This window comes from Buteo buteo, chromosome 17, assembly GCF_964188355.1.
Source record: "Buteo buteo chromosome 17, bButBut1.hap1.1, whole genome shotgun sequence".
Lineage (NCBI taxonomy): Eukaryota > Metazoa > Chordata > Aves > Accipitriformes > Accipitridae > Buteo > Buteo buteo.
The window spans coordinates 10,884,590-10,899,437 of NC_134187.1; the positions used below are offsets into that span (position 1 = coordinate 10,884,590).

The following is a 14,848-nucleotide window of genomic DNA, read 5'->3' on the forward strand; positions in this document are numbered from 1 at the left end:
CGCGCGCGCGGGGGTTTTACGGCCCTCAGCTGGAGGGGAAGCGGCTGGAGAGGGCGAGCGGCGGGCCTGCGGGCGGGAGGTCGGCGTTGCCGCTGCCGCCATGACGTTCAAGCGGAGCCGGGACCGCTTCTACAGTACCCGCTGTTGCGGCTGCTGCCATGTGCGGACCGGCACCATTATCCTGGGCACCTGGTACATGGTGAGAGGCTGGCGCGGGGGGCAGCCGGCGCCGCTGAGGGGGCGGCGATTTGGGTTGTGCGCAGCGCGCATGCGTGGGAGCTCGGCCGCGGCCCAGCCCGGGCGCGGAGTGGGCAGCGCGCATGCGCCGCCGGTGGGCCCGGGGCGGGGGGGGGGGGCAGCCCCGGAGGGGGGCCATGGCGGCGGGGTCCCTGTCCCGTCGCCCGGGGAGTTGTTCTCCTTCGGCAGTCGGCTGTCGTCGCGCCAGCCGTCGCCATCGTCCCCTGTGCTGCTGCGTGCGGGGGAAGCTGCGCCAGTTTGCTGGAGTCGGGCGGCGTGGTTCGGGCCCCTCTTCCCTCCCGGGGTTTGTTTCGGGCTCGCCAAACCCAATCGTCCCTTGGCGGCCTCCCTTGTTGTGGTTAGAAAAAGAAAAAGCGGAAGTTGAGGGCGTTTTAATCTGGGTCTCTCAGGGGTTCTGTTACTATTCCCTTTCTTGGATTGGAGAAGTAGGGACTTTTAAACGTTTCAAACAGCACTGAACGTGCCTGTCCCTGGTAAGAGAGGAGATGCTAACGTTTGGAGAGACTGGAATTTGGGGTATGTTGAGAATACGATGATAAGGTGTGGTTCCCCTGAGTAGCGTGTAACCTCTCAGAGGAAGGTGAGGGTCTTCAAAATGAGGATGGCTTCTGCTTGTTGAAGAGCTTTGTGGAAAGGGAAGTTCCCGTTTGCTTGGTACTGTATCCTCAACACAGTGGCTGAGGAGCAATACAAACAGTATTTGGTTTACAAAACACCTCACACTTCTTGGTTTCTGACTGGTGGGTGCTTTTTCTCTGAGGGAAGGCTGTGGTGGTGAAGCAGAAATACTAGAAATAGTTTTGATCTAGAGTGAAACAGCAATGTGAAAACAGTACCAGCAAGTTAAGGCCTGGAGCCTTCACTTCCTTTAGTTCCCTTTTATTGAAGCCATTTCCTCATCTTTCCTTCCTCTTCCCCTCATGGGCAGTAAAGATGCAAGGGTAGTTTTAAAAACATTGCGTTATAGCTTTTCTGTTCTCCTGAAGCTGTAACCAAAGCCTGTATTCTCCTTTACCCTTCCCCAGATTGTAAAAATGGAGAATGCTGAATTTTTATGCCTTGATGTGAAGGACTCATGCACAGAAACTGCTGTTGCAGGCATGGGGATTTAAGTTTGGAGAGTTTACTGTTTATCTTCAGCAAGTATGGGGAGAGCCTTTTTTTTTTTTTATCTCAGTCCTTCCGTTGACAAAAAAATGCACAGGCAAACAATAAAATGGTGGGAGAGAGGAGTGGAAGAAGCAGCAAGGTAGGGGGGTAGGAAGTGTACCAAGACTCTAGGAAAGGTGGTTTTTTCCTTTTTCCAAAAGAATTTGGAAAAAATGTCTTGGTGTTAATTAAGTTCTACTATTAGTTCATATAAAACAGAAAAGTAAGGTCCATTGCAGTATTGAACATGGGACTCGTTTTGGAAACCTGCAAAACCTCCAGAAGTTTTACCCTATGTTGATGGAAGGAGATCAAGAATATGCTTCTGGTACCTCAAGTAAAAGCATAAATTGTTAACAGTAAGGAGACACTCATCCTTGTTGCGAAACAAATGCACCTTACTGCCTTCCCCACTTCGGTTTCCTGTTCGCAGGAGTATCTAGAAACCCAGGAACTTGGTGGGGGCGGTGGGCAGGGATGTGCTTTCCCTGGCCACAGACCCAGTAGTACTTCCAGCTTCTACCTCTCTTGCTGTGCTTCTGTTTCACCTCGTTGCCTGGATGCAGCACCTCTTCCTCCTTTCTGAATCTGTGCAAATATCTATAGTGCTTATGGACGGTGAAAAGTATGCCAGTCATTGATGAGGCTGATGGCTTCAGAGGTGTAGTGGTGTGTGAGGCAAAGTGTTCCTTTGATCTCGTGTAACTGCAATGGATTCAGGCTGCTAGAGGGAGAAATGAGTTCAGGGTAACAGTGTACATGTGAAGTACTTCATAGCCGCGTTTTTTCTATAGACTATCAAACACTTTGTTAAACTATGCATTGAAAATTTTTATCCAGTTCTTCCCAGCTTACAGCTGGGAAAAGGAGATAACTTTTAAGTGTGACAACTGTTAAGCTGTTTGAGCTGAAATAAAGTCTTACCATGAAGCCTTAGGTGGTCTTGCCTAATGCTTTAACTTAGGATTCAACTTTAATTCATACCTTTTGAAGGTGAAGTACGATTTGGACAGTGAAAATTAAATTTAGCTTTCTGCTGACAAACTTAAAAAAAAAATTAAAATTAAATGGCCTAGGGTATGTCAGATTGTTTAGACATGTTAATTAATGCACCGTTTAAGTATATCACTAACTAGTGTTTCAAACACTAGCTTATGATAAGTATTTCTAAATAAATTCAATAATCTGCTTTTAAGTTACAGTGGGACAAATAATAAGTTTCTGCGGGGGGGTGGCTTTTTTTTTATGGGTTTGTTGGTTTTTTTGTGAGGGAGGTAGCTTTTTGGTGGGGGAGAATGCTTAGTTCAACAATAGCTTTGTGTTACTGAAAATCTTGGTCAGCCTGTATTTTTCACTGGATAGACTGTGTTCTCGTGCTGTGCAGTCCTGAAGGAATTTGATACGGAACATAAAATGGAGTGTTGTAGCAATCTACTCCAGATGTTTTAGTAAGATAAGAGTTTTGGCTATTTCATACGTGTGCGTTACCCATGTAACAAATTCTTTAGGCATTTTCCTGTTCCTTGCTTGTATACTTTTAAGTCTTGCATCTGTCTAACTTATCTCCTCACTAAAACAGTTACATTGCTGTCCTTGTTGTGTACTTATTGAGTCTAGAGAGAACAAGTATCTTCTAAAATGTCTGCTGTTGATGGCTGTGTGATCAAACTGCATCTTTTAAGCATGCTTCAGACCGTATGCTGCTACTGTTTCTGATAAAGAAGTAAAACTCTATTTGGAAAAAGATGAGTTCAGAACATTTCTAGTGGACTCATGCTTAAGTTCCAGGACTAATATAGTTTGGTTAACTCTGCAACACCCACTACTGTTCTGTGTAGGAAGGAAAAAGAAACCTCCTATTCCTAGCTCCATAATTGCAAACGTGTGGCTTTGAAGTTTGTTTCTTCCTGTAAACTTTCTTACTAGGCACAGCGCTTTCCAGAAGCCGGAAGCACGAACACTGCACCGGCAAAAATCAGATCAGAGTTCAATAAACAGTCTAAAAGTAATAGCATTGTTTTGGAGGGAGTGGCTGTTTCATTCTGGCAGCAAACTTCAGCAATAGAGTCAAAATGATGTAATTGCTACTGGTTAGCAGGAGGGTGAGGATGATCTCTGGAGTCATTTATTCACTGAACGAGATTTCCAGAGATGAAGTAAAGTAACTGGTCTCAACCTAATCTCGACAGTGCTAGAAGCTCTGAAGTACTCTTATTATACTGAAAAAGAGTAATTTTAAATAAAGAAAAAAACCACCACAACAAAACCATCTTGGTTTGTTTCTTCAGGAACATGTTTAAGGAAAAATACTGGACAAGTGAGAGGAAGATGAGAAAGTGTAGTAGTGCAAGGCAATTTCCCTCTTCTTTCCCACTCATAAAAGGAAATAAGCAAATCCTAAGTAGGAATTCTTGTTGATGTCCAAGACTTTTAGTCACTCGGAGTGCTTGGAGAAACCTAGACTTAATGTTCAGGCCTCCAGAGAGATGAGGCACTTACATGATTAGACATGAAATGTATACCATGGAGATAAAACTCTCTAATTAAAAAGATAATGCTTGTTATAGCCCCGCAGTCTTTTGAGTTCTGATCATATAGGGAGCTAATACTTCTATTACCAGTTTGTAATAACTGCTGGGTTTCTACTTTAATATCAGCTATTGGATTTTTTAATTTTGATACAAGCTACACCAAACTTCAGTTAAGCTCAGTTATCCCACTTACATGAGTAAAACACACTTCTTAAACTACTAGAAACTAAATTAAGTTTTTTTTTCATCTTAATGGAACAATCTTTTGAATTAGAACTTGAGCATGCATGTTGTAATTTATTTTTTTATGATTATTTTTTGACTTCCTAACAAAAAAGGCAAGGATGGGGACTGCTGGGGTTTCTGAGGTGTTACCTCAGAATGGTGAACTATCCACTGAGTGCTGGCTTGTCAGGGTTGGCAGGGTTTTTTGGGGTGGTGGTGGTTTTAATCTTCAGGTTACACTGAGGCTTACCTGTGCTATGTTTTTTTCTGGTGACTTCTCCACGTAGACCATTTGTGAACATATATTTTATTCGCAGTGAGTATATTCTTTTAAGCTCTGATGATGCCTTCCAGTCCAAACCATATTCTTACTGCCAGTCACATTGACTATCAAGTTGAAACAAGCCTTGTGGTCTTGCTGTTAGCAAGCTTCTGTGAAAGAATGGTAGTAGTTAAAATACAGGCTCTGGCTTTGTGCTTAGAAGGACTTCTAATTTGGAGTTGTTGGTAACTCTTAATTGAAATCCATATGTTGAATATGATGAATTGCTCAGTGCTGTGATATGATTCACAAATAGCAGTAATGGAGTACTGGAAACCCTGGGGTGTTAATTGGCAGAGGTTTGGGTTTGTTGTTTGTTTTGTTTTGTTTTTTTTAAGTTAGTATTTTTATTCTGTCTCACTGATCCTAGCAGACTGGATTTTGAATGACTCTTTAATTTCCTATTTTCCTTGCACATCATTTTAGCGTTGAGAAAATAAAGCTTTAATACTTTGAACTGCGCTCAGTAACTAGTGGAATTACTAAGGACTTCTGTATTCTAAATTGGGACCATGGATAGGATGAAAATAAAGTGGCAGATGTAGGATCACAGTCTCGCAATTCCAAGGCATTCAAGTTCTTCAGTACTTTATATTAATTCAAGTGCTGCTTGCTCTTTATCTTGAGGCAGATAGCCATCATGGTGGTTAAACTCAGTATTGAAGTAGTATTGTCTTTGTCCTGAAGTTTATCACTATTTAAGTTAAAATGATGACTGTGTATAAACAAAAAATGATTTAGCTTTAATTGAACATGTCTCTTTGTGTTTTATGAAGTAGAAATTAATGTTTAACTGCCAGAGATATGAACCTTGACATAAGCATTTTAAAACAAGTATAGAGCAGGAAGTTATTTTCCGAAGTATAGGTTGATACCACTGGCTCACTTACAGCGAGGCAGAAATAGAAGCCTTGAAAATACATCAAGAGCAGAAAGCCAGAGTAGAGAAGGATGAAACAGTAGTGGTGAGAGAACATAGTATTCTATACATTTGAACAATGGTGAAGCAAAATAAAAGATTTAGACAAGTGGCAGATGAGCAACTTGACAGTTTGCCCTGTAGGAAGTATCTTTTGAGGGGGAAAATATGCTCATTTCAAGGCTAAAAGATACTGGTGGCTAAATTTACTTTTTTACTGCCAACTGTACTAGTTTTTATATTTTACACTCTAAGGCATAAAATGGAGTATACAAGTGGCTGAAAGTAGCTGGAAATTCCAGCTAGTTTGTATAGTACATGGTGATAGGATAGCATTTCTACAAAATAATCAGCTTTGATTTCACTAAAGGGTTCTTTTTAGCAGAAAGTGTAAGCAAGGTTATCACAATATCTCTAAACCGGGGGGGGGGGGGGGGGGGGGGGGGAGAGAAAAAAACCCGACAAAACCCTTAAAAAAAAAAACAAAAAAAACCAGCTTGTAGGAACTGTGAGTCTTAAAAGCTAAAATTCCTTTTAAATGTTCAAAAGCTTTTTTTTTTCCTTATTGAAAACTTCAATAATTGTGCATAGACTTGCCACTATTGCTATCACTGACTCCTGAAACCAGGGCAGTAAAAGAAGAAATGTTTGGCAAATATTCTTAAGTTGTGACAAACTGCAAACCAATTTTTTTTTTTTTTTTTTTTTTTTTCCGTTTAAGGCTAATTGTAAAAGATCCTGCTGCTGGTGGTGACTGTACTGAATACTGATTGGAAAAGGACTGCAGCTTGAAAATACCATCATGACTTTTTTTTGTTGTTGTTATGCAACCTTTTTCTTTGGCATGTCTCTCCAGATATTAGTAACAGAAACTATGCCCCTGTAAATCTTGAATAGGTTATAAATGCTGTGAAGGCAATTTTGCAGATGCTTAAGCTGCTTCTGACTCTTTGAGCTCTTACTGTTACTGCAAGCATTTCTGGTATGTCCCAATATGGGGAAACAGAAGTAGTCTTCAATGGCAGTGTAAATGAAGAGAAGGACCAGTAAGCATGTAGCCAGTGCTGAATGCTTACAAATTTTGAGGTTCAATCTTTGTGTGAGATTTTTTTTAACTCCATCTGTGTTTGTGTAGCCTTCCTGATGAGGTTTTAATGAATGATCTAGGAAGGGGAGGGAGAATGACAGTTCTCCACTGCTTGTATTAAAACTAAATGGGAGAAATTAAGATGCTACGTTTGAGGATTAGAGCTATAGTGGAAGTTTTCCCTCATACACTCGGTATTTACTGTGTGATGCTTACACATACCCTTGTACTGCTTGCCCCTCCAGCACTGTTTGAGAGTAGGGTGCAGTACCTTGTGCATTAAATTAATTCTGCCTTTCAATTTGTTGTAGAAAGCAGAAACTCTTTCCAAATGTTCCCATTGTGTCTGTTATTGTAGCTTTTCCTTCCTGGCCTCTTTTAACTGTTTCCAGTTTTCCGGTTTATGGACCTGTGCATTGTGCAGCAATAGTTTAATTACGTCATTTGAATCCCTACAAACCCTATCCATCCTCTTAGTTTGTGAAGTTATTTAGTTGTGATTAAAACCTGCAAGTGTCCAGTGCTCTTCTGGTTGTTTTGGTAGCGGTTTAACTAAATCAGCTTGAAATGTAATCGTAAGTTGAGTTGGTTTTTTGTTTTGTGTTTTTTTTTTTCTTCTGCATATAGGCAAAGCAAAGAGTTTATTTCCAACTGAAATAAAAGATTTATTAGTGTGTCCTTAAAAAGATCATAGTTGTTGCAGTGTAAATAACCTTTAGGTAACTGTAATCTTTCTCAGGTGGTGAACTTGCTGATGGGCATCTTGTTGACAGTAGAAGTGACTCATCCAAATATAGTGCCAACTGTTGATATCCAGTATGAAGTCATCGGAAATTACTATGCTTCTGAGAGAATGGCTGGTAGGTGTTTAACTCTGCTGTCTGATTAGAAAATAAAGTATGCAGTATCATGGTGTATTTGCCTTACACTAGTGTGTAATATATGCATACAGCTTTTAAATATGGTTGCCTTGTTTTCTGAATTTCTCTTTTAATTATTCTGGAATTGAGTTGTTCTACAAGAATTAAAAAAACCCACAACGTTTACTTCATATTATTCCTAAGCATCTTAAATGATATGATTTCTAATCTCTAATGCTTGGACTGTCGAAGTAGGTGGGGAACATCTCTAATTCACTTTCTCCATGAACATTTACTATCTTTGCTGTGTCAGTAAAACAAAAAGCAGAAGAGTATTTTTAAAGACTTTTTTGGGAATTTCTGGTGATCCTCATAGATTTAAGGAAAAAGCTTACAGCTATTGTGTATGAGTTTACTAAGAGGAAAACCATGCCATCTTTCTAAGAAGAGTGGAAGAATTGGGATGCCAAGTATTGGAGTGAAACCAAAGTATTTATTTAAAAAGTTTGACATGCAGAAGAAATGGAAGAGAAAGCATCATGAGCAGAATTAAACCTCCTTTCCACACTATTGTTATAGATTAAGTCTATGATGTGTACAAGTGCAATTGGTGTCAAACTTTTGTCTGTAATGACCAAGCTTTTTAACTGTAGTATGACATATAAACTTGGGTGCATGCTTTGTTTTTTCTTGGTTTTATATGTGCAGAAATATGTTTAGTGTGGCACTTCTAATGTGTCTCGTCTCAGTCTGTTGTATTACACTAAAATTCAGGGAGGGTCAGATCCAGTCTGGAGTGAAGATAAATAGTACAGCACAAATCTGTATTTTGAGAGTTCTGGTTTACAGTCTTCATGTTAATTGTTCATGACCTGAGGATCTGTCAGTTCTGACCTGTGACTGTAACTCATGTTTGTTAGTAATGAAATGAGTGGAAACAAGGACCAATTACTTCATAAAGCCAAGATATTAAATAAAACTACAGCAGATATCTGTAAAATGTATGTTCTGCAATGAATGTTGGTGTACTTGGTAGCCTTAAGCTTATGTGACTGAGAGATGCTTATGAAGCTGAAGGTGCTTTCTCTACTCTTTAGTGTAAAATGGCTATCACATGCTTTTGACTTAAAGATTCTTTTTTCCCATGTTGGGACATGGACTAGAGGGTTTTGTGTGCATGAAGTGATATTACAATTTTGATTGTGCATGTGGATATTGTGAGTAACAAATCCTCAGAAGAAAACCACTCTTGTTGGTTATTGTTGAGTACTTAAGGCCCTCTGATAACGTAGTGCCTGTCAGACATGGGAGGGCCGACTCCTTGATGCCATCTGTGTATGTAGATATTATTATCTTGTACTGAATTGGGTACATAAGTGCTTCTACAGTGTATCTTTTCCAATCAGTTGCAGACTAGAAAGTTATGATTCTCAGATCATCTCTTTCAAGCGTGGGAGCTACAGAAGTTTGGCTTCAGTATTGCTAAAAATGTTAATTTACCACATCTATGGACTCTCAAGCTGGTTTCTTTCTCTGTGTTTAAAAATGTAAACTGTGCTTGCTGCAGGAGAATGAGTATAATCTAACTGGTGGAAAGCAGCTGTGCTTCTGTCATCAATAACTGTGATGCACAAGGAGAATCTTTATCATTCAGTTTCCATGAGTGTCCTGGATTCTGCTACCGTTTGGCTTCTGTTCCACTGCTTTTTCTTCTAAATAATGGGATACCTTCCACACAGTGATTTCCTGTTTTCCTTAGTGTTACTGAAGGAGCAGTGCTGCTCCCACTGCCAATGACCGAATTACATAATCAAATAATTTTAAAGTGTAAAAGGTTGATATTGTGCTAGCTTCACTTAAAATTCTTTCCAGTTGTAAAGTTAATCACCCACATTCTTTTAGCACTGACATATATTGCAAATCAGCACCATTATGTTGCATTACTATCAAACTATGTCAGGCTTCTAATTGGTATGTCTGAGCTTCATTCAGGCTTTTGATTAAAGAAGAGGGATTTTTCCAAATGCCTGCTGGTTTTGTTGAACCAGGTCTTTTTCCATTAGGAGAGATCTGAGTTACTCAATTCTGCTGCTGCTAGTTTGACAGATGAAACAGTTGAAAACAGATCATAGTAATGGATAGAGCTTGGGTACATGTCAGCTGCAGTGTGACAACTTCAGGAAATGACTGATGCTTACTGTTTTTCTTTTAATGCAGAAAATGCCTGCGTTCTATTTGCTATCTCCCTCCTCATGTTCACAATCAGTGCAATGATGGTGTATGGTGCAATTGCTGTAAGTATATTTAGTCCATGGTTTTAAACTTGCTACTTGAATTTTTAACTAGACACCTTACAGGCTGCTGCTTTTTTCTTTTTCTTAGCATCGTGTAGGCTGGCTGATCCCATTTTTCTGTTACCAACTCTTTGACTTTGTGCTCAGTTGTCTGGTTGCCATCAGTTCTCTAACCTACTTGCCCAGAATCAAGGATTACCTGGATCAGTTGGTAAGTGTTTCTTCAGCTCAAGTTGATATTTTACATTTGAAATTAAACTTTGGTTTAATTGGGTAAGTGACTGAGCTATAGTTATCTTCCTGTGCATAAGAAAAAGGAATTCAGACTGCAGCAGCCGTAGGGGATGACTGTTAGGATGGTTATGAGAATGAGAATTTATCAGAGGTGGAAGGGCAAAAGGTGTCATTGCTCCCTAAAAGGAAAGCCAGGGAAAGTAAAGAAGAAATGTGATGGGAATTGTTGCTTTAAACTGCGTTTGCTACATTTGCACTCGAAACAAAGATGTTTGTAAACCCTTCAAGCAATGTGGTTCTGGCAGGTTTGCTAGTGCAGATTAAAAATGTCTTGACCCTTACTTGGTGGGGAAGGGGAAGAAGAGTATAGGTAAGGATCGATATGATGTAGGGTCTTACAGCATTATGGGATGGAATCTGAGATTCGGAGGGTTCCTTTTTACATTCTGTAGAACTCTTCTTGTATTGCAACAATGCTTTCTAAGGAAACTGTAATGGAGTTTTCATTAAGACTGCCTGTGTTTTAACTGCAAAAATACTCAATGGATAGAATACACTTTTAGTTAATGGGGATTGCAAGCTCTTCCTGGCCCGTGTTTTAGATGTTTAAAAAAAAAAATATCCTTTTTAAAACAGATAAAAAACCTGGTTTGGTGTTGGAGAGAGGCTTTGTTACTGTGGTCAGGGAAAGAGAAGAGTCTGAAATTCACAGAAGCTCTTTGTTTTGTCTCTTCTGACTTTCCTTTCTATTCTGCACACATGTATGTTACTGGTTGGAATGACAGGAGGTAATTAATACAAAGTCATTAAAGAGTTAGCAAGTAGAGGACCATAAGTACAAATGCTGTGCTGCCGCTGTTAAAAACGAAATTTCATGGATATCTGTCTTACATATTAGTCTCTAATACATGCTATTAGAGATTGAGGTAGTGACTAGGGACATAGATAGTACAAGGCTTCTGTACAGGTAGCCTGTTTCTGCAGTGACCTGTTCTTGCAGGATAGATAGAAGCAGGATAAATACTGTGCTTTCTGGGAGGATAAAGAAGAAGCTAGTGAGAAACAGAACTTTTTGTTGTTTCTGGGGGAGTAGTTTACACAAGAGTTTGTTTCATTTGGTGTGAAGTTTGGATGTCCTTCTGTCATATTTGTGACTGTGCAGTGTTAATGCTTATCTCTGCCCTTTCTCTCCCTTCCCTATTTTTTTTAATTAGCCGGATTTTCCTTACAAAGATGATCTCCTTGCCTTGGACTCCAGCTGTCTCTTGTTTATTGTTCTGGTGTTCTTTGCTTTATTTATCATTTTAAAGGTAAGTTAAAACTTAAGCATGTGTCTGTTTCATGAGTTACTATATTAAGATGCTACCAACCTGAGTTAATTCTCAATGCTGAATTAAGAACTCAGCCGACTTCTTAATGCTGAGCTCAGAACTTTTTTGAGCAGAATTGTTAGGATGTTCAGTTATGGTATAGCTTAAGACTTACATTTTGTATACTGGTGTCTTCAACTAACTTGTTTGTGTGCAGTGGGGCATGTTTATGCAGCTCTGCCCTTCCTGAGTAGGAAGCAGGAATGCACAAGACTTCAAATACCATCTTTTTGCATAAGTGGAGATAAATATAATATTTGTAATTAAGCTTGTAGTGAAACAATATTGAGTTACTGCCTACAAGTTTTCTAAACAAAACTTCTAAAATATCTCACTGTGCCTAACAAACCAGAGTGCATGGTTTGGAAGGAAGATGATGGAAGAAGGAAATGCATATGTTAGTTCAGAGCTGCATCTTTCTTCCTACTGAAGGGTGATATTAAGAATTATTTTCTTTCTGAAGATCTAAATACAGAGGCATTCATTTGAATTACAAAAACTTTTGTGCAGACAAAGCATATTAGAGAAATGAGTTGATAATACATATTGGCCGTGACAATATTCCTTTATTGCATCCAGATTGAATTTAAGAAAAAAATGAAGTAATGAAAGAATTTTACTCACTTCCTATACTTTCTCCAAGAGGAATATCTGACTGGGGGGCGTGGAAGCCTAATACAGTAGATGATATTTTTGTGTTGATTGGGAAGTTCAGTACCTTGTGTGTAACTATGTGCTAACTTGCCAATGAAAAATTCAGAGATTAATATTACGCAGATTAATAATTAAAAAAAATCTAATCCTCATCAGAGCATGATAGTATGTCTTTCTACAGCAGTTAATGTTGACTTAAAGTCCAGGCTACTTTGCGCTACCATCTTCTCCTTGCCACCCCGGTTGGGTGTTTGTGCCCTCTCCTTCGTTCTGGTAGTTGGAAAAATAGTAATGCTAACTCAGGGATGAGTGGGATTGTGCTGTTGGCCTGATGTCGTCCTCTTCTTCCTGGCAAGTTTGGACTGAGATCCATAGAAGCATAAGCTGGTTGGGGATTAATTTGATTAGCTCTGCTGAGGCAGATAGAGAGATTAGTTGAATGGATCTGTGAATTCTTTTGCTAAAACCTGTGTGGCTTAGCCTCTCTGAGTCACTATGATAGCAAAGCTAAATGGGGAGCAGCATTGGTATGTGGCTAAATCTGTGAAATAGCAACCATTCCTCAGATATGTATCGACTAAGTTGATTTATGCTCCTTTTTGTCATATGAATGTAATCCAGCATCTAATTTCTGAATCAGCTAATGCATATGGGGCCTCTTTAAAGAGAAATCTCTCTTCTTTCAGGCATATCTAATTAACTGTGTATGGAACTGCTATAAATACATCAGCAACAGAAACTTGCCAGAGATAGCTGTGTACCCTGCTTTTGAAGCTCCTCCACAGGTAAAACCTTTTTGAGATCAAAATTAAACTATGCTGGTTCCTTTTAAGTAGAAAACCACCATATCCATATACATTTATAAGCCTTGTCCAGCTTTCTAAACAAAGACTGGAAAGATCAAAAAGTTCAGCTAACATTAGGGTGGGTTGTTTGTTAGTTTCATTCTTACAGTGCATAAAGTTGGAGATTTTATAGAGAAAAGTCTTTGAATGTTTTTCGTGTAATAGAGCGAAGCTTTCTGATTGCACCAGTCAAAACCTTCCTTGCTGCTTTGCAAAACCAAGAGATAGTGGGGTGGAATGAATGACCTCAGGTTAGGTTCAGCAGCACAGTAAACTACTGTTGTACCTTCTTTCACTTCCCCACTAGCTTACTAGAAACAGCAGTAAGTTCTTACTAAAAAACATTTGCCTGCAACAGAGAATTAAGTTGCTGATGGGGCATGTATGTTTTTGTTCTGTTTGTTTTTTGGTTTTTTTTCTAAACCTTCTGCATTAATCTCTTCAAAATGTCTTCTCTTTAGTATGTTCTGCCAACCTATGAAATGGCAGTGAAGATGCCTGAGAAGGAGCCTCCACCTCCCTACATACCTGCCTGAAGCAGTTTTTATGTTAATTAACATCTGTACCAGCTTCCTGGGGGTTTTGTCTTTTAATCTTGCAAAACTGCTTAAGTAATAGAAATATTCAGGGCTTTAGGAGCAAACTGTTCTGTTTAAAATGTTTGATATAAACTTACTAAGCAAAACACATCTGGGAGTGATTTTGTTTGCTTTAATTTTTGTTCTCCTTAATGCTCTTAAACATTTTATTGCCTTAGGGCCTTATACTGCAAGAACTTATGCATGTGACTAACTTGTGGCTTTTAATAATACCAACTGAGCCAATCTATGATTGAAGTTAGCTACAATTATAAGTGTCGGCAGGATTGTGCCCTTAATTTATATTAATTTTTTTGTAAAGTAGTTCATAAAGACAATCTGATCGTGCAGCAAAATGACAGTTTGCCTTTATCCTTTTTTTGGACGGGGAGGGGGTTTGAATGTGGTATATATGTGACTTTTTTTACTTTGCACTTTTCTCATATGTTATCTTACCTTTATTGTGGGTTTTTTTTTGGTTATCCTATGTCTTGGAACACAGTATTTTTCAGGAAGAAGTGAGGGTGGCACAGGAGTTCTATTACAATGTGCTGTGAACGCAAGAAAAACAAATAGAAATGTGGAAGATGGTTGCATGCTTCTAATCTTATATGTATTTTCCTCTTTGTGATAAATGATACTTAAATAAATCTTTTACGAAATGTTTACCAGTAGCCTTGGTTGATCTGTTTGTCGGTTTGGTTTTTTTAAGTGCTTCAGTGTACTGCAGATAGTCCCATGTATATGCAGCTTAGTGAACGCTGGCTTCCTACAGGTCGTTTAGTGGTTGATCTGTGTTCTTCAGCAAAAGTCCTCCTGTGAGTGGAGAACGTGGATTTCCTTTAATGTAAAAGCTTGTATTGCAGCCTTTGCAGTTCAAGTACTTGGTTGTCTTCTACTTGTCTGATTTTTACTTACACATAAGCTGGGAAAAGGGAATTGTACTGGAGGCTTCTAGCCTTTGAGGCAAATTTGATGTCTGATGAACTCAGGTATTAGGAGCAGGACAGACACCCAGTAGGACTACAATGTTATTTACATTGGAAAATGTCCAAAGTTGTTGTTGGACATATGCCATAACTTCAGAAATGTTCTTCTAAAGAAAAAATAAAAACCAACCAAAACAAAAAAAACTACAAACAACAACTTTCTACTGTTCGTCCTCTGTAGTAAGAGGTAAAAGATAGTTTAATGATCTGCTAATACATCTGAAGAAAAAATGGCTTTCTACTTGGGAAGATAAAAGGGACCTGGGATTAAACTCTGGAAAAAAGGCATACAGGTTCTTGGTTATTCTAGTCTGTTCAAGTATGTACCTCCTTCCTGTCCCCCTGACATTTAAAAATGCCCTCTGTCATTACTGTGCTATCAGTAATAGTTTAAATCGTTTTTCCCTTTACCTAAGGTGCCATCTGCGATAGTACCTTAAGCTGTGGTGGTGCAGGAACATCTTGTGCCACTGTTCTGGCAGCGCCCTGCCCTTCCAGTTACCCCGTGCACCCAGGGCTGTCGGCAGCTGCAC

General features: G+C 39.3%; 1 protein-coding gene across 2 annotated transcripts; it reads left to right on the top strand.

Moving 5' to 3' along the window:
- On the top strand, nt 1-13,992 carry LAPTM4A (lysosomal protein transmembrane 4 alpha). Of its 2 annotated transcripts, none has more exons than XM_075049066.1 (7): nt 1-199; nt 7,231-7,351; nt 9,569-9,645; nt 9,734-9,856; nt 11,094-11,189; nt 12,590-12,688; nt 13,210-13,992. In XM_075049066.1, exons 1-7 carry the CDS (start codon nt 101-103, stop codon nt 13,282-13,284), a joined length of 690 nt encoding a protein of 229 aa, XP_074905167.1. In that variant the 5' UTR covers nt 1-100; the 3' UTR covers nt 13,285-13,992. The 2 variants fall into 2 exon arrangements, with proteins under 2 accessions (XP_074905167.1, XP_074905168.1); XM_075049067.1 differs by lacking the exon at nt 1-199 and adding an exon at nt 7,047-7,066.
- The last annotated feature ends 856 nt before the right edge of the window (nt 13,993-14,848 follow it).

Coding starts and splice junctions, on each gene's coding strand:
- LAPTM4A (XM_075049066.1), top strand. CDS start 101: ATGACGTTCAAGCGGAGCCGGGACCGCTTCTACAGTACCCGCTGTTGC. Junction 9,646..9,733: donor TGGTGTATGGTGCAATTGCT/GTAAGTATATTT, acceptor TCTTTTTCTTAG/CATCGTGTAGGCTGGCTGAT. Junction 9,857..11,093: donor AGGATTACCTGGATCAGTTG/GTAAGTGTTTCT, acceptor TTTTTTAATTAG/CCGGATTTTCCTTACAAAGA.